This window comes from Folsomia candida, unplaced genomic scaffold (genome assembly GCF_002217175.1).
Source record: "Folsomia candida strain VU population unplaced genomic scaffold, ASM221717v1 Fcan01_Sc003, whole genome shotgun sequence".
NCBI lineage: Eukaryota > Metazoa > Arthropoda > Collembola > Entomobryomorpha > Isotomidae > Folsomia > Folsomia candida.
Window position 1 is genome coordinate 3,015,254 of NW_019091195.1, and position 24,577 is coordinate 3,039,830.

At 36.2% G+C, this 24,577-nt stretch overlaps 9 protein-coding genes and 2 long non-coding RNA genes across 12 annotated transcripts; 7 read left to right on the forward strand and 4 right to left on the reverse strand.

The window, feature by feature from the left end:
* The first annotated feature begins 10 nt into the window (after nucleotides 1-10).
* On the forward strand, nucleotides 11-2,338 carry LOC110846421 (phosphoenolpyruvate phosphomutase). The gene is made up of 9 exons (XM_022093176.2): nucleotides 11-933; nucleotides 1,003-1,032; nucleotides 1,118-1,330; nucleotides 1,396-1,450; nucleotides 1,501-1,638; nucleotides 1,709-1,814; nucleotides 1,875-2,051; nucleotides 2,119-2,198; nucleotides 2,287-2,338. Exons 1-9 carry the CDS (start codon nucleotides 747-749, stop codon nucleotides 2,288-2,290), a joined length of 990 nt encoding a protein of 329 aa, XP_021948868.1. The 5' UTR covers nucleotides 11-746; the 3' UTR covers nucleotides 2,291-2,338.
* Nucleotides 2,187-3,104, reverse strand: LOC118434895. Its single transcript, XR_004834346.1, has 2 exons — nucleotides 2,981-3,104; nucleotides 2,187-2,766 (listed from the first exon to the last, which is right to left on the reverse strand). It is a non-coding gene; the product is annotated as an uncharacterized LOC118434895 (long non-coding RNA).
* LOC110847135 lies at nucleotides 2,759-3,901 on the forward strand. Its single transcript, XM_022093999.2, has 2 exons — nucleotides 2,759-3,166; nucleotides 3,281-3,901. The coding sequence occupies exons 1-2, from the start codon at nucleotides 2,954-2,956 to the stop codon at nucleotides 3,818-3,820; spliced, it is 753 nt and encodes a 250-aa protein (XP_021949691.1). The 5' UTR covers nucleotides 2,759-2,953; the 3' UTR covers nucleotides 3,821-3,901.
* On the reverse strand, nucleotides 3,892-6,813 carry LOC110847133. Of its 2 annotated transcripts, none has more exons than XM_022093997.2 (6): nucleotides 6,428-6,813; nucleotides 6,053-6,296; nucleotides 5,374-5,977; nucleotides 4,859-5,295; nucleotides 4,463-4,769; nucleotides 3,892-4,372 (listed from the first exon to the last, which is right to left on the reverse strand). In XM_022093997.2, the coding sequence occupies exons 2-6, from the start codon at nucleotides 6,195-6,197 to the stop codon at nucleotides 4,018-4,020; spliced, it is 1,848 nt and encodes a 615-aa protein (XP_021949689.1). In that variant the 5' UTR covers nucleotides 6,198-6,296; nucleotides 6,428-6,813; the 3' UTR covers nucleotides 3,892-4,017. The 2 variants fall into 2 exon arrangements, with proteins under 2 accessions (XP_021949689.1, XP_021949690.1); XM_022093998.2 differs by having other exon boundaries at nucleotides 6,053-6,340.
* Nucleotides 6,814-7,154: 341 nt separating this feature from the next.
* Nucleotides 7,155-9,248, forward strand: LOC110846598. The gene is made up of 2 exons (XM_022093405.2): nucleotides 7,155-7,799; nucleotides 7,879-9,248. The coding sequence occupies exons 1-2, from the start codon at nucleotides 7,776-7,778 to the stop codon at nucleotides 9,115-9,117; spliced, it is 1,263 nt and encodes a 420-aa protein (XP_021949097.1). The 5' UTR covers nucleotides 7,155-7,775; the 3' UTR covers nucleotides 9,118-9,248.
* A 117-nt stretch (nucleotides 9,249-9,365) lies between these two features.
* LOC110846181 (notchless protein homolog 1) lies at nucleotides 9,366-12,190 on the forward strand. Its single transcript, XM_022092836.2, has 13 exons — nucleotides 9,366-9,537; nucleotides 9,672-9,769; nucleotides 9,842-9,900; nucleotides 9,983-10,146; nucleotides 10,217-10,263; nucleotides 10,418-10,507; nucleotides 10,573-10,747; nucleotides 10,825-11,017; nucleotides 11,094-11,232; nucleotides 11,301-11,438; nucleotides 11,529-11,750; nucleotides 11,809-11,935; nucleotides 12,019-12,190. Exons 1-13 carry the CDS (start codon nucleotides 9,515-9,517, stop codon nucleotides 12,029-12,031), a joined length of 1,488 nt encoding a protein of 495 aa, XP_021948528.1. The 5' UTR covers nucleotides 9,366-9,514; the 3' UTR covers nucleotides 12,032-12,190.
* Nucleotides 12,191-12,630: 440 nt separating this feature from the next.
* On the forward strand, nucleotides 12,631-15,031 carry LOC110846742 (beta-1,4-glucuronyltransferase 1). The gene is made up of 7 exons (XM_022093580.2): nucleotides 12,631-13,056; nucleotides 13,142-13,222; nucleotides 13,281-13,783; nucleotides 13,862-14,014; nucleotides 14,079-14,235; nucleotides 14,314-14,484; nucleotides 14,562-15,031. Exons 1-7 carry the CDS (start codon nucleotides 12,787-12,789, stop codon nucleotides 14,640-14,642), a joined length of 1,416 nt encoding a protein of 471 aa, XP_021949272.2. The 5' UTR covers nucleotides 12,631-12,786; the 3' UTR covers nucleotides 14,643-15,031.
* A 128-nt stretch (nucleotides 15,032-15,159) lies between these two features.
* Nucleotides 15,160-16,411, reverse strand: LOC110847192 (GILT-like protein 1). Its single transcript, XM_022094075.2, has 4 exons — nucleotides 16,255-16,411; nucleotides 16,031-16,180; nucleotides 15,889-15,944; nucleotides 15,160-15,696 (listed from the first exon to the last, which is right to left on the reverse strand). Exons 1-4 carry the CDS (start codon nucleotides 16,306-16,308, stop codon nucleotides 15,336-15,338), a joined length of 621 nt encoding a protein of 206 aa, XP_021949767.1. The 5' UTR covers nucleotides 16,309-16,411; the 3' UTR covers nucleotides 15,160-15,335.
* Nucleotides 16,412-18,404: 1,993 nt separating this feature from the next.
* On the forward strand, nucleotides 18,405-19,067 carry LOC118434831. Its single transcript, XM_035849192.1, has 2 exons — nucleotides 18,405-18,610; nucleotides 18,691-19,067. The coding sequence occupies exons 1-2, from the start codon at nucleotides 18,559-18,561 to the stop codon at nucleotides 19,047-19,049; spliced, it is 411 nt and encodes a 136-aa protein (XP_035705085.1). The 5' UTR covers nucleotides 18,405-18,558; the 3' UTR covers nucleotides 19,050-19,067.
* A 37-nt stretch (nucleotides 19,068-19,104) lies between these two features.
* Nucleotides 19,105-21,489, reverse strand: LOC110847958 (venom serine protease Bi-VSP). The gene is made up of 10 exons (XM_022095016.2): nucleotides 21,238-21,489; nucleotides 20,873-21,159; nucleotides 20,648-20,808; nucleotides 20,473-20,551; nucleotides 20,238-20,400; nucleotides 20,094-20,179; nucleotides 19,969-20,015; nucleotides 19,789-19,897; nucleotides 19,342-19,702; nucleotides 19,105-19,259 (listed from the first exon to the last, which is right to left on the reverse strand). The coding sequence occupies exons 1-10, from the start codon at nucleotides 21,415-21,417 to the stop codon at nucleotides 19,137-19,139; spliced, it is 1,596 nt and encodes a 531-aa protein (XP_021950708.2). The 5' UTR covers nucleotides 21,418-21,489; the 3' UTR covers nucleotides 19,105-19,136.
* Nucleotides 21,490-22,016: 527 nt separating this feature from the next.
* Nucleotides 22,017-23,050, forward strand: LOC110847959. Its single transcript, XR_002547719.2, has 2 exons — nucleotides 22,017-22,532; nucleotides 22,618-23,050. It is a non-coding gene; the product is annotated as an uncharacterized LOC110847959 (long non-coding RNA).
* Nucleotides 23,051-24,577: the final 1,527 nt, after the last annotated feature.

Here is a 24,577-nt window from a genome sequence, read left to right on the forward strand (position 1 = left end):
AAATTTACGAATTTTTCCCATTGAAAAATTTCCCATTGTAACCTGACATTTAAACCACCCTGTATAATATAGCATAAACCTAAATTTCCAGTAAAATTGGTTACAATTACAATATTGTGGTTCGTGAGACTTCATCTATTGATCCATGATGTCAGGAGTAATTTATTGTGGAATTTTGTATACCAATTGTGTCTATTTGCATATGTACATGCATTAGATGAATAATTAAATACATTAGGTATTTTGCATAATATGAAAAAAACGATATCACACTCCGCTTTAAACTTTCAGTGCATGCTAGAAATACTCAATCAGTAAATAGAAACAAGGAATATGTACAACCTGTCTTCAAATTAATATGAATTTAACCTGACGCCAAAAACAATATTTATTATTATGACTTGGTGAAAATAAACAATGATAAGAATTTTATATCGCGACAGACGAATCTCCTAACACCAGCACCGTCCTATCGTCGTACACGTATATGTAATGTACATAGTACATACATACGTCTGCTATAGATAATCAGACTTTTCATTCGGCTTTAGTTGGGTCCACTTGACTTTGTTAATGCTCTGATTTCAAAGAGCTGCTGAATATTCTCATGGTGTGAGAGCATGTTAATATGTAACAAGACCAGATAATACAGACACATAATTCAGTAATCTCATTGCTTTATCTGAATTTTACTTGAATACTTTAAAATAAGTTCTATTTTAGACCTTCATTTGTTGTTTGGGAATATGATTTCACACAAAATTTTAAGAGTCCTGCGTACAGCGGATAAATTGCCAAGATGTAATAGTAATTTACTACCTCGATTCGCCTCAAATGTGCCCAACACTAGTTTAAATAACAAAAGGAAAACGACCCAACTAAAGGAGATGATAAACTCTCCAAAATTAGAATTTATCATGGAAGCTCATTCCGGTAAGCTCATTCCGGTATGAGTTTATTTATTAATTTTACTTATGTTCTTAAATTGACTAATCCTCACAGGTCTTAGTGCTCGAATTGTGGAAGAATCCGGTAATTTGCAATCAAAATGAACATCACTGGATTAAAATCCGTATTTTTACAAAATTTGATGACACGTTTCTATTCCCATGTTTAGGTTTCAAGGGGATTTGGGGGAGTGGACTCGCAATTTCTGCAATGATGGGCGTTCGTGATAGCAATGAAGCTTCATGGACTCAAATTACGGACGTCCTCGATTTTATGGCGGATGCTACTTCAGTGCCAATTTTATTAGATGCAGATACTGGATTTGGAAACTTTAACAATGCAAGAAGACTCGTTTCTAAACTGGAACAAATTGGAGTTGCTGGTTAGTTAGCTATTGCTTAAGTAATGACCACATAATATTGGAGTATTAATATGGGATCACCGTAGGATGTTGCATGGAGGACAAGCTGTTTCCCAAAACAAACTCTTTGTTGGATGGAAGGTATGCATATTCATGATTCAGTGATTTTTAATGATTTCGCGATCTCGTAGAAAACAAGACTTGGCTAACATTGAAGAATTCGCCCTAAAAATTAAGGCGTGCAAAGATCGCCAAAAAGACCCAGACTTTATCGTAGTGGCGCGGGTGGAAGCTCTAATTGCTGGTTGGGGGATGGACGAAGCTCTCAGGTTTTTTCACCCACTTTATTACTATTTAAAGGAAATGACAAATTTGGTGTAATATCTTTTTAAATTTCAGACGGGCAGAGGCGTATCGTAATGCGGGAGCAGATGCGATACTAATGCACAGTAAAAAGTCGGATCCATCCGACATTGAGGGCTTTATGAAAGTTTGGAAAAATCAGGTAAGACAGTAATTATTTGAAAATATTTTTATAGCGTTAAACATGTCGTATTTGGAATAGGGTCCAGTAGTGGTAGTGCCCACGAAATACTACAAGACACCAGCCAAAGATTTGGCAGATATGGGCGTCTCAATGGTTATATTTGCAAACCATAATATGAGAACTTGTATCACGGCAATGCAAAAAACTACTGCAAGGATCTTTAAAGATAAATCATTGGTGGGGGTGGAGAGTGAGGTTAGCATTCAACAATATAGGACAAATTAAAAATTATCTGATTATTATGCAATCATTGTCACTGCAGGTCGCCTCTGTGAAAGAAGTCTTCCGTCTGCAACGAGATGATGAACTTATCGATGCTGAAAGTAAATATTTGCCTGTCAAGTGAGGTTTCACTATTTTTAGGACATTTGAAACTGTGCTGTTAGCAATAATATTACGTTTTTAATAATAATATGTACGTATTTATTAGGTAAAGGTCAAGAAATAATCAAAATAAAAGTTGTCGAACTATGTATATAAATCGTAATTGTGCAATTGGAGTGAATAATATTTCTCACAGCATAAATATATATTTACACTCAAACTCAAATTATGGAAATATTGAAATCAATTGGAAATAGTTATTAATCTGATGATAGAAATGTATTGAATGACATTCCGAAACCATATCTTCTAACTAATCCTAAGATATTATGTCGCTTAAGTACATGTCGCTCATTACTATTCATTGTGCACATGCATATATGATTCTGGTTAATCCGGATGTGCATGATTGAATTCTACATACGTGCTTATGTACCTTACACAAAATGAGATAAGGAAATTAGTGATAAAATGCTGTGATAATGTATGTAACGTTAACCGAATCTCCTGATATTGGCTGATATGTGTGTCTCATAAGGGTAAATATATGTAGGTAGGTGGATCTTTTCGTTCACACATTTGATACCTGTGTAATTTACAATTTAATTTACTGGGAATTATATCAAGTGCATAATCAGAAAATTAATTTTTCAAGAAATACAAAAAGCTTTTCCAACTACATATTCCAATAAGTAAAATAAAATTTCACGGGACATTTACAAGTTTTTATAAGACCTCTATAAGTTTTCTACATTTATTCTGAAAAACTCGAAATGCAACTCGAAGAGAGAAATTCGTACCTGCAAGGTCCTTACAGCAGTCCAACAATTGCTACAATTCGCGAAATGGATGATAGCGACACCGAGGCTGGAGCACCACTTCGGTCTGGGAGCAGAAAATCCCGTCCCCCCTCCGTCGTGGTCATGAAAAGAGAGTCGTTCGCAAAAAGTGTGAAGGCAATTGTTCTCGAGAAACCTCCAACAAAGGTAACATGTCAATAGCTGACCAAATAAGTATATGATGACAATGGAATCAGCATGTTTTATAAATTAGGTCGTGAATATTGGATTACAGTTTATCTTATTTTTCTCTACTTTAAGGACCCTGTTGGGTACACTGCGTCTATGGTTCAGCTCTGCTGTGCCATTCCAGTTGCTGGGTGTGGAATTTGCTGCTTTCTTCTCCTCCTCCTCCTTCTCAACTTCATCCCAATTGGTACAATTGTCGTGGGGGCACTTTACTTTGATCGGAAAACGTATTGTCCCGTGGAGAATGTCTCACTTCTACTCGTCATTGGTGGAGCCATATCTCTGGTCCAGGGGCTAGCGGAGTCTACGATGAGGGCGATTGGATTCTGGAAAAGTCGAAAAGGAGAAAATAGGACGCCTAATCATCCAGCCATTCAAATTACGAATCTTATCTTACGTCTGGCTTCGTTTGGTTGGTTTGTTGCTGCTTGTGTTATTATTTATCGATTATATCCAGATGTCAGTTTTGATAGTTCATCTCAAGATTATTGCCATCCCTTTCTCTATGGCGTGGCTTTCTGGTTGGTGACGGTTACTTTAATCTTTATTGGGTTGGGGGCGGCATTACTTTGTTGTTCCTGTTGTTGTATGTTATTCATTAAGGGGGAGTAAATGCTGTCCCTTTCATCTCTCTATTTGCCATACACGGAGAATATGTAATAAATAAGTCTATTAGATAATAATACAGTCTAATTCGTATAGCGAGATAATTTATTTTGTTGAATTCATGAGTTACTACAACGAAAATTTGTAAGTACATACTTATGTAATTGCAGTACAGGTCTCATACGTAAACGTAATAATGATAATTATTTTTTAATGCGTTTAGAATCGCTAGTTCTGGATGAATCAACGTCTGAATGTGTGGGTCCATAGACGCTGCTTACGTTACTACTACTACTACCTTCAGCATTAAATGGGGAGGGAACAATGGACGACGAGTCGTGCATTTTATCCATTTGGGTAGTGTTGGGAGTTTTCGTGAGTACAGGGATTAATTTTGTCAGACTTGTAGAATCTACTACGGTTTCTTCAGGAGATGGTATGGAAATGTCATCCATTTTTTGTTCTTCACTTTGATTATTGCAATAATCCATCCGCAATGAGTACAAGGAGGCTAAATTTGCTAGTTTTACCCCTTCCTCGGCAGAAATTGGTTTTAGCCTAAACAAAATTATGCACGAACATTTGCATTTTAATCATACATCAGAATAGTGCAAATACAAAATAAATATGTAATTTACTAGTAAGTACCTAATTTGCGACTGCAGAGGATCTTGCAGGAATCTGGACACCTCTTCATTTGCAGAGGTCCATATGCCTTTCGTGGGGAAACCTGGCTTGCCTACAAAAACTCGCCTCTTGCCTGCTCGAATTTCCCGTGTATTGATTTGATAATTCGAGTTAAGTGGGCCCCCAGCAACATTTGCAGATATCATGTCTTCATAACTTCGAAGCATTTTCAATAGTCTCTTTTTCCTGGAAGAAACTGTTTCCTCTTTGGGCTTATTAGAATTGGTGCTCCATTCATCAAATACCCAATCACTTTGTTCATCATCCGCTGCAAGAATAAAATAAATTTATAAGCCATTATGTAATTATAGGTTAACAAATTTCAAATAGAAGATTTTTTAAAGAATTTTTTATAACCTTCTCTCCCTCTGTCATCTTCATCTCCTTCCTCGTCAACAGAGTCACACGAGGAACACTCGTCTTCATCATCGCTTCTCATTTCCTGATCCTCCAGGGTCGTTTCGGGGGAGTTTAGCGATAACCTTCCAACATCTGCAATGTCCATGTCCCCAAATTTCTTGTCAGAGATTTGAGCAGAAGCACTTCCAGCCGATGATGCAATCGTTCTCTTCCGTTTCACTCCAAACGCATCCAATGGATCAAGGACGGTCTTGCTTTTGTCCACCTTGCTGGTAAGTTTTTTGTGTGATGGGCCTGGCCGTTCTGCCGATAATATTGAATACCCAGCTACAGTTTCATCTCCACTCAGGTGACAGTCGACTGATGCCTCTACAGCCATTCTTTTAGTGTTTGTGTTGTGTCCTCTGCGTCGTCTCCTTCGTCGAAATCGTCGTCTGTAAATGAAATATCGAAATAATCATAAGTCACAAAATTCCCTTCTTGAAAGTTTGTTTATTTTATCGTATTCATACCCTGTACAGTCGTCCATCGCCTCGCTGGCTCCATCCCCATCGCCCGTCGTCGTAGCTCCAGTGTGATGGCATCCGCTGGATGATTGGACGGGGATAAAATGGTTCTTGAGATGAGCTTCACTAATTGAGTCTGATTCATGAAAACTGGGATACGATGGATTTCTAATTTTAGATATTGAAACTGAGTGTGGAGAAAATGCCGCGCTGCTGGCTGCAATAGAACTATTTGCTACAATCGTCGACGACGACGACGACACTGTATTGTTTACACCACCACTACCTACTCCATAAAAATGCCCTTCTGTGGCCTCCTCCTCCTCATTCACCACAAGTGTTGCACTATGCAGCGATAACTTTGATAAGGAACACAGCCTGTCGGCAATATTGTCGTTTTCTGAATCATCCACAAAACCACTTTGTTCGTCATTGTTGGTCGTATTTTCATTGTCACCATCGCCCTCATGGTGACACTTTCTAAACCCTTCCTCATCCCCGGACAATAAGACGGAAGCGATGGGAAGGGGGGCGTGAGATTGATGATGGTCCCCTCGTACGTCTTCATCTGTGCTGTTGTTCCGCCCTCCCGATGCGGTCGATCTCTGACCTGTAAAACCAAGAAGCACAAACTTAGATACTGCAAAATCATTGTAGAAGTATAATTTCAGTGTTATTTTTTCACTTTTTCGATGGTTGTTTGAAGTATTTCTTTGCTTCGTGGTCTTTAAGGGGTTCATTTTGTTCGACGAAATCCCTTCCATTGTAGTGGGGCTACCTTCGTTCTCCAACAAGGCACCTTTCAGGTCGGAAACTGTTAAACGATCCATAATTTACCACCGGTTGGCTTATTGTTGTGTTATTAAAGTCCAAATGGGAGTTTTAGGGAGTAATCTCGTTAATTTTCCGTCCATTGAAACCAAGAATATCTGACAGCAATCAAATTAATCACAATATTTAAGTAAATAGCAGCCTGAAATTCAAGTAAATTCCATACTAATATTTGGCAATTGAAAAACATTGAATATTATATGAACAATATCAAATATTCAATATTTACCCGTGTGGTTGAATATTGAGAAATCACTAGTCAAATTGCTTAAATCAAGCAATAATATACAATGCACATAATGCTGCGACGTGTTTACATTCATGGACAACACTGACACTGACATTTAACAATATCCCAAAGCACATATATATTATTACACGACTTTAAAACTAAACTAGTAAATCGTGTAATTTATCACAGAAAGGCTGAAATTCTAGTTTGATAATTTTGCAATTAGAATGATTATGTATTCGTCGGAGGGATTCAATTTTGTCGTTTTTGACAGAGATTCAAATGTAGACAACTCCATTAAAAACAGATCAACTACTTTATATTGCAATTTTCAGTGTTTAAAACTATAATATTTAGTTGATCAGTCAGATGTTATGAAAGTCGGGTATGTTTGTCAGTGATAAATTTCAATGCAACCTGCTTTCTCGAAAAAAAGGCTGGACCGAACTGAAAGGAAATCCAGGTTCACATATGTACATAAGCATGTACATACATATGTACATATATACAAGTGATATGTAAGCATGTACATGTAAACAATTAGCAATAAACATATAACAAGCTTGAGGGTAGAATTTTCTTAATCTGCTCAAAAGATTAGTATCTTAATGGATAAGCAATGGATTGGATGAAAATTAATGGATTTAAACTAGTTCAACTTCAAATAAATTGGAAACATACTGCAACTTTTTTGCAACCCATGAAGTATATTTTAATTTAGCATACATACATGAAGCTTTCTAGTGTTACATAATAAAATAAGTGATTAGGCAAGTGATACTAAATCAATAATACACTCATATGCAGCATATTTCCAATTCTTAAATATATTGATTAATTGATTGAGTAGGATTTTATTAATGGTGTCGGCCACATCCTCTTTCGGCTTTGGACACTAAAGTTTAGTGACTAAACTGATAATGGAATATTATATTACATTCGAATATGCATTTGCTGGACTTCTTTGCACTTGAGCTTCAGGTAAAAATTGCCATACCCAAATATGGTATTAAAAATGTATGTGTGTTTGTATGCTGTAGATACGTATGTATGTAGTTTAGCTTTGCAAAAATATGGCATGAGTCAAGAATCTGATTCGCGAAAGCTGCAATCTAATATTAACCGAACCTCTCGCAAAAAAGCCTCGCAACAAACTACATATGCACATACACATATAGAAACAGACACAACTCCGAAATTTTACCTCTGATACATACATATATTACTTGACCTTGTGATAGAAAACTAGTGAAAATATAGGCAAATAAGTCTTGACTAACTTGTCTGTATCTGCATGCAAGATATTTGTTAATAGCAATCGTTAGTAAATTAACTTAACTACAAAATGCTGGACGAATTACCAGATGTTGTAAGGTTTCATTTTTTAAAAGATTGTAAATATACTAGTTAAATTGACATTTTAATTAATCCTTAAATTACTAATGCAGGTAAGTAGATCAATCGTTGAGCTCTTGGACATTCATGAAAAGCTGGCACTTCGTCTCACTTGCACCTCTACCATGGACTGGGTGACGACGAAAGATTTTATCAAAAAGTTTAAGGTGAAAATCACCTCGAATGAAGACCTCATCTCTTGGATAACCAGATGCGAGTTATTTTCATCCGAGGATATTTGCGACATTTGCAACAGCTTCTGCTTTCAACAAGACTTGATAGAGTACGACCAATCGTTGCTGACTGAATTCTTCTCCTCATTCCATGCCCAAATTGATACCCTAGAGTTGAAATACTGTTCTGCTAAAGATGACGCATTTTGGAAGATTCTCTCCCACCTGGACAACTTGACATCGTTAATCATTCAAGAAATGGATGTCTCAAACTGTGAGGACGAAGACTTTCAAGATAAAGCCAGCTTTAGGATTGAGCTGGATCACCTAAGGACATTTTCCGTCGAGCAACTCGTATTCTGCAATCCTGGAGACCTTCGAGCATGGGAAAAGATTGTAATACTATTGGACATCGGAAGCACCCATGTCGTCACAATTCCAAAGCCACGATACAAAGGGAACGATAGCTGGGTGACCTGGCCACAAGTGAAAGCACTCCAATGGGTTCTTATCGCAGAACCTATGCTCCATTATTTGAATGGTTGTCCCAAAGGTCACAAAATCCTTCTCAATGTCATACATTTAGTGCCCATTCACTTCGGGAGGTTGGCGGAACGCTGCATGGCGATGAACGAGGCTGGGTGTGACATTTACTTTAACAATGTCCACTCTAATCATGTCAAATATGTGTTCCTGCTGGCTGGAAATGAACACGAGGAAGATTTTCTGGGTCGAATCGTATCTATTCGAGAGAAGATAGATGATCGACGTCCTCTCCGGAGGTGGACGGCATTGGAGGAATTGTCCATAAAAACGAGTCGATGTGACGTACGAAATTCTTACGAGGGAGGGGACTTAGTATTTCCTCAATTGAAGAAAATTGAAATTGACTTTGACTCTGTGTCGAAGGATGACCCAGGATTCGTGGCTTTGTACAGAGTTATCAATTTGCTCTTAAAAGTTAAGAGGACCAGCGTGGAAGAAGTGGTACTGAAATGGGGTCAACACTTACACGACACACCATTAAGTGTTGTGAATTTTCGCGAAATCAAAGATAATTTTAGTTCGCTTCGGTCATTCGTTGTCATTTCTGATGGGGTTGTCAAAAGGATTGTTTGACACTGATAAGCAATCTATTGAACATGCGTACATTGTAAATTATGCATAATTGAGATGCATTCTTTTCGGATTTTTGTTAAGAAATTATTAATATATGTACACTAAATAAAGTTATAATTAAGGGAATTTAAGGGATGAATCCAGTATTGGTTTTATTTTCATAGTGAGTGACCATTTGAGACCATATTACTGTATTGTTGTCTGTATGAGACAATCTCACTTTGCCATCGTGTGTGACGATTGCTCCACGGCGGAGGTTAAACCAGCATGTGCACTGTGCAGCAATGTGTTCGTCTCATAAAATAAACTAATTTTTACACCGGCTTTGAAACAATTTGTAATTACATTTACGTAAAATAAGCTTATCATACGTACACTAGGGAATTTTTTAAGTAAAATGGGAGAGTTTTCCAGCAACGGGTAAATCCATGCACTTGTGTTTTAAAACTTTTAATTCCTTAATTATTTCGGCATAGTATTTTGTAATTGTTATGCGTTTATTTAGTTGTAATTTATAGCTTATGAATTAAATTAATCTAATTGTAAATCTGCAGAATTATGGGAGCGACAGACGAGAAGATGGTGGACACCCGACAAGTTTCAATAATGATTGCCGTCGAGGAGCAAGCTTTGGTCATGGGTCCCATTGACGGTAACAGAAATGAATTGAACATTATTTATTATAACTATTTTTACAAACTACTAATACATTTCAAATATTTAGTTCCGGTGACCGTCACTCTTGATCAAATTAAGCAAATGGCAGAGGGACTCGGAATGGATGTAAGGACAAATTAATTCAAAATTCATGTTCGTACTTTGAAACCTTCGAGCTAAAGTGTGTTTATTTTTTAAATTTGAACAGGGAGACCCTTTTATGTCGGTGTACTTTGTCAATAATAAAGAAATCACATCCAGTCTCTCTGGCGTTTTAACAAATGAAGAAAAAGATGACCATGAAACAGTTTTCAAAATTATTTGCCAGCCTCAAGCTGTCTTTAAGGTCAGATGTATCACGAGATGCACGAGGTACGTTATTTAGGATTAGTTTGCTTATATGGCGCACAGACCATTTTTTTTAGAATTTAGTTTTTTATAGTTCTCTGTCTGGCCATGCGAAGGAAGTTTTATCTGCTAATTTTAGTGGTAAGTTGTAATTGAGGTACTTTATTTGAATACAAATAATATTTCTTATATATTGTTTTACCCTAAAGACCATTTTTGCAATTAATTAATGCTCAACATTTGCCATTACTCGTGTTATTTCATTTCTAGATTATTGTTATTTATTACTCTTTAGGTGATGGAAGGAAATTGGCTACTGGATCAGGGGATTCGAGTGTAAGGTTCTGGGATTTAGATACAGAAACTCCAGAGTATACTTGTGAGGGTAAGGGACACAATTTTAAAGATAACATGGTTGCATTATATTGATAAATGTTGCAATTTTTGTAGGACATGGTGACTGGGTTTTAGCTGTAGCATGGGCTCCATCAGGACTCCGGGTGGCTTCAGCAAGCAAAAACGGGAAAATATTAATTTGGGATCCGTCGAGTGGAAAACAAATGGGAAAACCATTAATGGGACATAAGGATTATGTCAGTTTTCTCTGTTGGGAACCTCTTCATTTGTAATAACCGATGAAATTTTTTGAAATAGTGAAAACGTTTAGTTTTAATTTCATGTGATGTAAAACATCTGGTGCAGGAACGGAGAGTGTCGACATTTAGCAAGTTGCTCAAAGGATCAAACAATTAGGATTTGGGACGTAGTTTTAGGCAACACAGTTCGAATTCTAACTGGACATACAGCTGGCATTACTTGTATTCGTTGGGGAGGATCTGGTTTAATTTACTCGGCTTGCAGAGATAGAACAATTAAAGTTTGGAGAGCCAGTGATGTAATTTAGGAAAAATTAAATTTAAGAGAAAAATACAACAAATTATATCTGCCTTTGTTTTATGATAAATTTATAGGGCGTCTTGTGTCGGACTTTGGAAGGTCATGGGCATTGGGTCACCACATTGGCCTTAAGCTCGGACTATGTAATGCGAACTGGGGCATTCGATCCTAAGGATGTGGAAATCCTGGCGTACAAAGAATTGCCAAAATTGGGTAACTACTTTTTCTCCCTGTTCTAACTATGTAATAAACCATACCATAATTACTTGCACTGTGTTTAGGTCATGGAGAATATCAGGAGATGGCAAAATCAAGATATGATGCGTTTATGGCAAATAGGGGACCTGAAGTGTTGGTTGCTGGATCCGACGACTTTACGCTTTCCATGTGGCATCCTACCGAAGATAACAAAATTAAAAGTATGTATTAATCGTACCTCCAGCCAGATATGTACTTATATATATACTCTGGACAGCGTAAATAATACAGTCCATTGTACTTTTTTACAGAAAAGATGACTGGCCACTGTCAAACTGTCAACGACGTAAAATTTTCTCCTGATGGTAGACTTTTAGCATCTGCTTCATTTGACAAATCAATAAAATTGTGGGACGGAAAAACTGGGGACTTTATAACAACTCTGAGAGGGCATGTCCAATGTGTTTTCCAAATAGCTTGGTCTGCCGACTCCAGATTTTTAGTTAGTGGAAGCAAGGATTCCACGGTTAAAGGTATGAATTTTGTATTAGAAAATCATTAAAGCCATGAAATAATGTGTTATTCATATAGTTTGGAGCATGAAAACTAAGAAACTAGAAGTTGACCTTCCCGGTCATGCGGATGAGGTTTATGCAGTCGACTGGTCTCCAGATGGGCAGCGAGTTGTTTCTGGAGGAAAGGACAAAGTTCTAAAAATGTGAGTTTTACTTTTACAAACGTCCAAACTTTTTAGACGTGTAAAACTAGTTTATTCATAATAAATCATTGTTTTTGTTTCAGTTGGAGACATTAAACAGTTTTACATCTTATATATTTTATTTCTATACTTTTATGTGACCATTATGTAAGTTTACTATAAATGACTATAATTACTAATGACATAAACATATGTATTATCGGTCGGGTGCACTGAATAAAATATGAACTGAAGTAGTTTGATAATATTATACAATTTTTATCGCTTTGTTTACTGATTTTATTTGTGTACATACTTATGTATGCGTATAGGATGCACAACTCATAATTTCTCCAAAAAACTAGTTAAATGTACCAGCAAGTGTTTCAACTTCAAGTATAAATAAATATCATAAGAATTTCGATTACCATGCACTATTTAAATATCTACATACGTATAAAGTTAAAAATATTTCCCGATTATCGCTCAAGTATGAAGGCTCAAAATATCAGAAATCTAGATACTTTTCTGATTTAAATGAGATAAGGGATTGTGTGAATGGATGCATGATAATGTACTAAACTAAGTAAGTACATACATGCATTGTTCAATTAAATCTCAACGGGACGTGTGTTTTTGCAAGTGAATTAAATGGTTATCCAACCGGCTTTAAATAATCTTAATCCGGAACTTTTCCATTTTCATGCAATGGTATTTAGTATCCCACTCTTGCAAAATCAGTGAATGTGTTCATTATTATCCAATGGTACAATTTTTTAAGTTCAATAATTTCCCTTTTCTCATTAATTAACTGCCCTATTTCATATTTTCGACTTTTGAAATTTGAGCTAAATAATTTAAGTATTTAAAAAATGACAGTGCGCACCTACACCAAATTGCATTTGATTGTCTATCTTGCTATATTTACCGTTTGCATTGTGACACTCAAGGCAATTTTGCATAAATCCACATCGGAACCTAGGCGTAGGAACGAATCTCCCAATTTAGAAATCGAAATCTCTGATTTCCGTGTTGAAGAACAAAGTGTGGATTTTGAAGAGCAAACTGAGGTTTCGTTGATCGATACAGGATTTGTAAAAGAGTTACCATTTTACAGAGCACGATTAGATAGAAGAAGACTTGTGAGTTACTTCTTCTTGCTAAATATTAGTATTCAGGAAGGACTCGAAAACATTGGTCTTAAATATTTTCGTGATGAAATTGCAGATAAAAATTTATGACTGGGTCTGGACTGGTGAAAGATGGGACGAATTACTCAGTTCTTTCTCGATATGTCTTTCTACTCAAGTAATCAAAACAAGCAATACAATAATTAAAACTTCAAATTATTTAACTCTGATTTAAGGGTTCCATGGACCGAATTATGTCCGTACCAGAACTCGTGGAAGCTTGGCGTGGTCCAGTTTCACTAGCTGTGTATATTACCAACCCGAACGAATGGGTTGGACTCAATCTATTGGTTAATCACTACCGGAAGTGTCACCCTCTGTTCAGAGATTATGTCTCGATCCACTTGGCAATTCCCGTTCAAATTGAGAATACCTGGACGGCAGACCTCCAACAACTGGAAGACGAGGAAGAGGCTGAGAAATTTGTTACGAGTTTTACCAATTTGCCATGCACGACGTCGGATAAAGTTTTGCAACACATGATTAAAAAAATCCAGGCCAATGAAGATTCAAAACTCTTGATGGAGAATTATCCACAGAATCACATGCGAAACATTGCAGAAAAGGCTTGTGGCACTGAATGGACGTTTTCCACAGATATAGACATCATCCCTCGTCCAGATTCTGCCACCCTTCTTCAAGACTTCATTCTTACTGACTATGTACAGGAATGTCAACAGTAATTAATCATATTTGTATTTAGTCGTTAATTAATGATAAAGTACGTAATGTGCATATTTTACAATTTTTTGGTCAGGTGCGCCTTTGTAGTTCCTACATTTGAGCTAGATATTAAACAATCATACCCAGCATCAAAAAAAGAATTGGTGCAGTTGTGGAACAGTAGTTTAGCTCAGCCATTTCATTTCGATGTGTTCTTGAAAGCGCATAACGCAACAAATTATAAAAGGTACAAATTCAACCTTAATTAAATCCAATAGTGTTTGTAACACTGTGCTTATGCATTTTTCTAGATGGGCCAGGACGAACTTGGGAGAAGAACCGATAAAAGTGTCTCATAAAGCTACTCGGAAATATATGCAGTACTATGAACCATTTTACATAAGCCCAAGCAATATTCCCGAGTTTCAAGAAAGATTTATCGGATATGGATTTACACGAAGTTCTCAGGTGACAAAATTCATCTCATTTACATACGACAAGCAAATCAAGTTTCATTTAGTAATTTATAATTTAATTAATCTTCAGACACAAGAAGCCTTAACGGAAGGGTGGAAGTTTCAAGTACTAACTCCCGTATTTGCTATTCATTGGGGGCTACAAAATCGAGAAACTCTCATAAATCCTGGAAATGAAAAAATTATACGAAGAAGACAAACATTCTTCAACAGACGAATTTTCAAACGGTTCATGATAGAGGTTTGGACAGATTTGAAGTTACACATATGTAAATAATGTCACGTTTAAAATTTGCATCAATATATGTATTTGTTTAGCTGGAGCTCAGGAGAAAGTTGAAGCAGGAAGCAAACTATGAAGAAAAACACGGGACTACACCAGACTTTTCCAAATATTAGTAATAATTACATATTTTTGGGTATCGTTACCCCAAATGATATTACTCTCTGTAAAACACTAATTCATTTTACGGTGTTCATTTGATTTCTGTTAAAAATACGGGTTAACAAAATTCTGAAACTTAAATAACTTGGCGTCATGTACTTTTTTGTAGTTTCACCATTGATAAATCATTTTCAACATGAGAGGGTAAAAAATAATACGAGATTTTTTTAATTCGGATCACTGGACAAGGATCTTTCGAGTTTACTGTAACAAGCATTGCTAAGCTTGCGAATTATTGCTATTTCGAAGATATTAAAGAAAAAGAGTAAGAGAATTGAGAATTTTTCCAAAATACTGCAACCCAAAAAAGCTCATGCACATATTTAATATCTCCGAATTAAAAGCCAGTGAAAACGATAATCAAGGTTGGTCTCATCCGTATATAATTTAAAATGATACATAATTTTTCTGCAATTAAAGTTAAACGACTTGAAGTTTGACATGTGACAGAAGCAGATAAGAATGTGACCATTAAGAAAGTAAGCATTGCATATATCGCACTTTATTTCGAATTTATTGAATCAATTAACAAACGAATTGATTTGAGAATTACTCATTTCTCTGGTTGTTTTAAAGTTATATCTACAATTGGATGTAATAAATCATGTATTTCGTAACCTCGGAATATCATTTTTTCGAGTATGCATTTATTGGTCACATTGTGTCGGTCTCGTGCTATTTTCCAATTTCTGGCAAATTACATTCATCAAATTCTGCTCACTGCCAATCATATCCTCCACTCGCCAAACATCGTTGTAGACGATCCACGGGACATAGTAGAGCGTTGGGACAAGGTCGTGCGTCCTTATTCCGGCAGATGCCAGGATTGTGGGACCTTCCCAATTGTTGTAGCATTCGCCGATTCTCGTGTAATTCAAACCTAGCGATATTGCGCAGGCCTCTGCGTCGATAGGAGCGTTGAACGAATCCATCATGCAATTAATGTAAGCTGCAGATTCATTCTTGGCGAGTTTGGCGAGTGCACAGCCGTGAATCATATTTCCGAGACTATAAAATCAATTAACTATAAGATATTTTAAATAGCACGTGTCAATTTGCACCCAACAATTCTCACTTTATACCAATTTGGATTTCGGTAGAGTTCTTGTGGGGCATTTATTATGGCAGGAATCGATAGAGTGAAAATTGATGGGTGCAAATTGTTGAATGCAAATTATTGGATGTAAAAGTGCACATTACCATTCATTTCTTCCATGTTGACAAACAAATTCAAAAGTGCCATTTACAAAAGTAGTCTGCGATCAAGTTACAAATTATTATCAAGTGAATGAAATGAAATTGGTATGATAATCATGTGATGAAAGTTGTTTAAAAATCTTACGTTCGCTTTTCCGTACGGGACAAATTCGGCTTCCAGAAACTCATTATTCACTCCACCGAGAAGATTTATGGTGGGATAGAGTTGGTTGATAATGAATCGGCGACTGTCAGGGCAAAGACTTTCGTAATAAACGGTCAGCCGAAGTTGCGCCTGTAGCATTGGTATAATTGCATTGAATTATTTTTTTTAGAAAATCTATCATTACATTTAAAAAAAACATTTACCTGGAAGGAAACTCCAACCAGTCCGAGAATCAAAAGACCCAAAACAACCTTCATATTTACTTATTGACCGAATATTTTATGAATACGTGGTCTCTGAAAAGGTAAAACGACAAGTGAAATGTTTGTCTTACTTTCAACTCAATGAAACCATTATTAATCATCACCGTCGATAGATTACATAAATTAGATAATTTTTATCGACTTTGGTCATATATCGATTGTATATCATCCGACATGCAGTGAATTATGGAAAGCAAGTACATACATAAATATATATTTATAGGCATTGTCCAGTCAATATGTATTTCTCTACATATTGTTGACTGGATAATGCAGTATCCCTTAAATTGATGATGTCCACGATTTAATTTAATGTAGTAAATTAGACTCTGAACCGATAAGGGATGTACATATTTATGTATTAGAGTATTACGTATTGATGATGTATGAGTTACATAGATATTTATGGTAACTAGTCAGGTAATAAGTGGCACTTTGTCAATTCTGATAAAGAAATAAAGAAGAGTCCACATTGATTAGGATCAAGGTATAGATAAGCGAACATACAAAAATCCTTCAAGTATACGTTGATACCGTAAACTCCAGTTCAGACTTCAGAATAACTGAAAATATTTTATTACACTTTGTGTAAATTACATATGCATATGTAAATATTTATGCACATATGTATTTACATATTAAATATGTAGATATATGTATATTGGATTGCATTTAAAATATTAAAGTTGTTCTTGAGGAAATTGAATGAAAACTTCATCAATCAATTACCCATATAGTTGAATTAAATGAATATGCAGTCTCAAAATGTATTGTTAGGTGTTGCACTGTACATATGTTCACACATACATTTGGCAATTAATTGAGGAAATGTCACAACGGTTAACATGACCATGATACAGGTACTGACTATAGGATTAAACTACACATTTGTGAGACTGATAAATCAACCCTGGCGAAATATTCTTGGATAAGGGAGGAGTTAAACCTAATGTAATCGCCCCAGAAATTGTCATGACTTTTGATTTGCGGATTACCCCAAAATGGTCTCAAATTGAGGCTGAAGACTTTATTAAAAAAAGTCTGCACGGATGCTGGGGATGAGATTTCATGCGAATATATTCTGAAAGGGCCAGTTATACCAGAGACTCCAATGACACCTGAAAATAAGTGGTGGACCAGCTTCAAGTCGGCATGCGATTCAGAGTAGGCTTTTGTGAAACTCGTATTCGGCATTTTGCTAACTAAATTTTAACTAATTACAGAGGAATAGAACTGCTTCCTCTAATTTGCCCGGGAGCTACAGATGCAAGATTCCTACGGGAAATAGGAATTCCAGCGTTAGGATTTTCCCCAATGAGTAATATCCCAATTTTACTCCATGATAATAATGAATTCATAAACGAAAATGTTTATTTAAAAGGGATTGAAATCTACGAAGAAATTAGTCAACGTCTTTGGATGACTGAGGGGGAATAATGGAAATTTTAACTATTATGTGTCAAAAATTACTCTGCCGATGTCGCTAAGGGCGGAATTTAATTTTAACCTCTAAATGTCAAGAATGATTGCGCAAGAAAATAATGAAAAATCGACATATTCACGACATGTGACATTACTTTTTTGTAGATGATTAAACTTCATTTTGTATGTTTTTGTCAAAATGCTGCATGCATGGATTCACAGAATTATAGCAGCATTCATCTTATTATTGCCCTTCGTCGCCTGGCCCAGCTCCAGTACCAGCTCTTTATTGGATCCACAGCAAGAGCTCATGGGAATCTACAACCAACCAGACAGCAGTTTCGAACAATCACTCCAAGAAAGCATAAAATGCAACAACGAGGTGAAGAGTATCAAGAACATAATATCAAAATTTCCATACCCCTCACCCCGAGACATCAGCTACAAGAATCACGGCTTTCGACAGTTCGGAGATGAGTGTGATTCGTCGAAACAACGTGAGTTTTACATGGATTTGCTCCAAGTGGCGAAAGCGACACCAGTCAACAGCACAAGCCAGTTTAGTTTCCCTTGGTTTATTGAAAATTTTTCGAAAGTTTGGCACAAGTGGGTTGAACATAATGACAGCCTCAAAATATGCAATCCTATTTGGCTACTGGAATGTGGCAAGTCGCCCAAAGGAAAGGACGTTTGTGTAAATTACTACTATTTTAAGAATAATTGTGGCATGATTTTATACATATGTTTCTTATACACCATTGCGTGCTTTAGGTTTGTCTCAACGTGAAGTCCCTCGCTTATCCGATAGAACTGGAGCAGGAAATGATCGTAAACGAGGCATGTGAAGATAGTGGAAAATGCCATGATGATCCTGGTACATGCGTAGCCTCAAAATTTGTATGATTTTTGTAATTCGAGCGATAATTTTCTGACCATAATATGTCCCATCAATAGGGAAGGATGGAGAGGTGAAAAATCCTGACGTTCCTGGTTTTCGATGTGTAGCCAAAGAGTTAGAAATTGACCCGGATGCTGACGACGAGCCAACTTTGAGCGGATGCGAATTAAATTTGCAATTTTTGGGGAAATGTTTTTCAGATTGCAACCATAATGTTGAGTGCACAGTTCCACGCACAAGAAAACTAGGAGACAACAACAAACATTTTTTGCATAGAAAAGTTTGTTGTAATAAATCCAAGGGATGTTTCGCTGACGCTGATAAGAACAAGGGACAAATTATGCAAATTCGATCTGCAGTGACTTGGGCTGGATTATTAGCTGTTTTTGTTAGATTAGGAGCACTACCAGCTTGAACCGATCCGAACCCCCCATCCAGACATGAATAAAGTCGCTTAGACAAAAATGCTATGCACTTCTAAAATCATTGGACTGTAGTTATTTTATTCGTCAATATTCGCCTGGTGTATTCGACTTTCAATCCACGGAACATATTGCGTGACTACTGTAAAAACGTCGGGACTTTTCCCACAAATCTTGCTCAAACTGAAAGAAGCAACTCCAACCTGGAATAATTAACAATACTAATTAAACAAAATTATCGGTAATACGGATTTGTTGCAGTAATACTAGAATTATCGTTATTACCTGATACACTTTTTCCTGCCTTTTATACATCAGAGCACCTCCGCTATCACCGTAACAAATAGCGGCGTCTAAATTCGAGTCCGTGCACAGCATAAGTTTTGGGACAAAAAATCGTTTATAGTATCTTTGGCACGAGGCGTCATCGAGGAACGGTAGCCGAACGCGGTAGAGTTGTCGAGGAGCTTTTTTCGAGGATTCCACTCGTCCCCATCCGACAGCCACACCTTTACGACCGTCTAATTTCTCGTGACGCAGTTTTCCCTTCGGTAAACAAATTGGAGATACGTCCTCCGTGTATCTAACTGCTTCGGTGAGCTTCACTAAGGCGATGTCTGCTGTGAGTGTTTTGGGACTCCATTTTCTGGAGTTCATTTTATAAACAATTTATAAAATTTTTTATAAATAAAAAATATATACTAAGAAAAGATATACTAGAAAAAGATATACCTGTGTAAGATATACTTTTCAGCTTGGACGACAATCTCACTTCCCGTAAACTCGTGTCTGTCAGTTCCCCCGAGAAAAACACTGATGGACTCGGCGTTTTTAAGGCAGTCTAAATTCCATTTAATTAATTATTAAGCGAATACTGCATAAATGGTTTTATTTTTGAAACTTTTTTATTACGGGCTGCTGTGAGGACAAAATGAGGCGAGACAAGGGTACCCGTACAACTTTAATGATATTTAAAGATATCATCGTTATATTTAATCGTTGTTTATCATATGGATATTAGTATCTAGCTCACTCACGCAGTTTGTGTGCCATCAGTTCTCGTAATATCAAGCTGTGAAACCCAAGGAAATAGTCCATTCGAGACTCGACGACCACCAACAATCTAAGTTTTAAGTATATGGTCTTCAAAAACTCGTCTTTACGGTGCAACCCAAATATACCTTTGATACTCTACCCAGCCGACCACAATAACTCGACGCCTGAAGTCCTGCTACATCCCCTTCGCCGAAATTGAGTTCCCTGCGCGTTCTCGTGTGAAAAGTGCATGTTGCAATTTGATTGTTGGCTGATGTCTCATCTGATTTTCTAATCTTTATGGAAATTCTGTACGGAATTATGAATGATTAGTAAGATGCTTATACATATCCGTTAATATTTACTATGCAGTTTGCATACCTTCGTCGCAAAGAAGTTGCTCTCACTTGTGCATTTGCGCCGCAGTAAACATAAGAATTTCTTCCAAAACGCAAGTCACCTATAAAAATGGGATTTATTTATTTTTTATTCGGTTGATCTGGGAATTTGACTTATGTGGGGGAACCGAACCCAACCCTTGCAATATAGGTCATACCTTTAAGATTAACTGTGAGAGTGTCTCTGCTAATCGAACAGTTACCCAGCGATATTGGGGAACAATTGAGAATTACAGTAGACTTTTTCTCAGGAGTTGTAACCAACACCAAACAATCTTGAGTAAAATTCAGAGAAAATTGTCCCGATGTCCCGTTAAATCTAAATTAAATTATTAATCCGAATAAACAGAAGCAAGATTGTTTTAACTTTTAAAACTTCTCACTTCATTCGACATGGTTGATTTCCAGTAAATGCTTTCAAATCTATGCTCATAGGTTTGGGCTCGCTTGTTTGCTCGCGGTCCATGCCCTCAATTTCATTTTCCGACATGGAAGGTTGGTCCATCAAAATTTCAGAATTATCATGAGAATCGCCATCTGGCTCGATGTGTTTTTCGTGAGAAATCATTTCTTCCATCATTTTATCAACCGTCATTTTTGGATCGACAAACTGGCGAATGATGATATCAGGCGCTATCATGGGCAGTGATGACAAAATAACCTCGAGATCCTAGTTGTACATTTAGCAAAAATAAATACTGTAAAATACATTTTTCCCGACATTGAATAATAGTTTGACAATTATTACCGCCTCATGATTTTCCCTGCCTGATTTTTGACGAGAAGTAGATTCGAACCTGTCGATTACAGTCTTGTCGTCTTCTGCGTTATCTAAAAAATCGCTTGCCCCGTCATGAAAGAAACTGTGGTCTCCACAAGATTTTTTTGTTAAAAAAGTGAATATCAAAACTGGCAATATTTTTAACATCTTTAATTTGATTCGATATATATTCCCCTAAAATACAAATTCCTACTTTGCTTCTGAGACAATTAGTGCTTAATGATAATCAATTAATTAATATCCAGTTGGTAATGAATAGCATATAAAAGTAATCGGATTAGATTAACCTAGTTTCTTTTCCGTATTTTGTTGCCTGAATAATATCCAGAACACCATTGTTTTCATACAAATTATTGCTTTTGTTCTAGAAACGGAATACCGAACATGTAACTACATACATAGATGAGTTAACGGTAACATCTCATAAATATGCAGAGTGTAATAACTGCCCGAAAATTTTTTAAAATTTGCTGGTTTTTGTTTGTAAAGACACTTTTGATGAAAGTAAAATTCATTAAAAATGTCTGTGTCATCTTTTGAGTATGCTATATTGAAGTCCATGCATCATCTGTGGAGGTCATTATATAACTGGTTCAAATGCACGACATATTTATTACTATGGCTGGTTATTGTATTCCACATACATTTCCATTTATGGCATATCATCACTTGAAACATTTCACTGATAAGCCTGCTAATCGTGTGAATTGAGTCCGGTTTCCGAGTATTGTCCATTGTCCGGGCGGACATAATAATTGACCTCACAGAACGTTATAGATTCACTTTCACATTTTTTAGCCATACCATCAGCTATAAATCCTTTCCTATAGGAAGTTCGGCTCATGTAAATATGTAGCATCTGACTCATCATCTTGCATGAACTTGACTAGTAAACATCCACCGTCGACTTTGATAACCACTCTATTTATTATGGCTTTTGTAGATGGTGGTGATTATTAGATGATTAGTATATAATGCTTGGTAACATGCACCAATGATCCAGTACAACATTGCCTTAGACAAGTTGAGATATATATGCCTAGCAATTAAATAGATCAACTCTGTGTGACTAACCAAATTACTTGTGTAGGTACTGCCTCACATCAGAATCGTAACTCCTACCCAAACGCACAAAATTACATAATCGCCATTTGTTCTACAAACAAATATACCTCAAATGGTGTCCTTCTTATGAGTATACATACATCAAGAGATAAGTGTATAAGAAAAAATCGAAATCATGAACATTGAGACTATTACAAGTAAGTTGCTTAAATACATTACACCTTCTTGCCATTACAGTCCACGTATTCAAGTTGTAAGTATAATTTATTGATTATTTAACAGAAATCATGAGAAAAGTGGGAAAACTTATGACGCATCCAAAATCACAGTGCACAAATTGTGGCAATTGGTTGGACCCTGGTGAAACCTGTGGATGTCGTTGAATCACATATTTAGTGCGACAAACGACAAACGTATATATTTTTTGGTATCCAGTCTGGTCACTTGCATTTGCAAAGTCGTCCATACGATTTAGAAAATATGTATTGATAATTAATTCGAACGAAAAAATCTGGATAATGTACGTCACAAAATATACGTTTGTCAAATATTACGAGGACTTTCCTGATGATGGAGTGAAAACTAGAAAAAGCTTTTGAATTTATGCGTCATGTATCTAAACTTTATGAATTTATCATATATTTATGAATATGTAACAAGTCTTGTGACCGGACTTTATTGGGTATCAATAAATCTATATCAACAATGTATCACATTTTTGTATATTTATCGAACTAGAAAAGTATTGACTATGCAACCTGTCAAAATGTTACGCTGTATGTATGTACATATGTAAGTATGGATGCTCATCCATACGTAAATAAATGACGACCTTTTCCAAGTAGCTTCAAACGAATACAAAAAATTGGACAAAGAAGCGTTGATAGTAGACTGAAAGACAACCATAATACATACTTCTGGCTAGCTAATTTAAAATAATGTCATGCATGAATGCAGTATGCGTACGGATTGTCATAACACGTTTGAATATTTTAAATGTTTCGTAAAGTGCATTAAATGTACGTTGCATATGTACGACGACAATTGAATGAATGTCAATAATCAAATCAGTTAACTATGTACAAACAAATGTTTCGAATTTTCCTAGAATTTCTTGACAATTCTTTGTATGCCATTGTTAAAATGTGATTATTGCGAGGACGACCAAGAAGAAGAACCAATGTAAGCATGCTGCACCGTGTTGACCGTGTGTACACTATTTTGATACTCTCAAAGGACAATGGAATGAAGGGCATGTACAATTTCAGATAAATGTAGATTACACATTTCTATGATCATATCTTAAATTTATTCAAATAATACGAAAGGTTACAAAAAAATAACGTCCGAAAACGTGGTTAGTAATAGTGACGTGTATGTGTAATAGCAGCATTTGTATTACTGTTAGACTGCTACTAGGGTTTTTTGTTGCCGGATTAAACAAGTCAAGCAATAAGAAACATGCATTAAATAGTCTCATGAACCCACAGAGCATTGAGAATCTCATTATGGTGTTAACTAATAAATGATTCATCGTCTAGTCCAACCATCAGCGTATGCATTACATATGCAGCATGTTGGCAAACTTTTGTGCAGTCTAACGTATTTTTCATAAGCGTTTCATGAACACGTTATGGTACAAGTTGTAAAATGTGTAAACTATGAAAAGTATGAAATGCCATTCATGATCACATTTCTATAAATTGGAAACGCCGGTCTTAAAAAATCACAGTATCTCCGCGACTTCTGTTCGATTAAAATACCGACAAGGAATTTTAAAGCTATCGTCACCTCAAGAAAATAAAACAAACAAATCGGAAATTTGCAGGTACGTTGGTAAACTTGAAATTTATTTAGAAGAAAAACTTGAAATAATAATTGTGTAACATTAATTGTTCTTTATTTTTCAGAAATGGGCAAAATCACGGTGTCAGCCTCATGCCGATCCAACGGTAACAGCAACGCCACTACGAAAATTCCTGGAATGCGGGACCCAATAAAATGCCACAGCTATCCAAGCGTCCAGTGCGTAAAATGCCATAAATTTATCTCTCCAGAAGAAAAAATGTTACATACACTGAGATGCAATGGGCTCATAAATGGACCAGACGTCAGAAACTAGACGAGTAGAAAGTTAATATAACTTTGTATAAATTCAATTGTTGGAAAATCCTTCATTTCTCAACCGAACGCTTTAAATCTCTAAATGAATAATTGAGACTGTTTTTCACTACTTACTAGT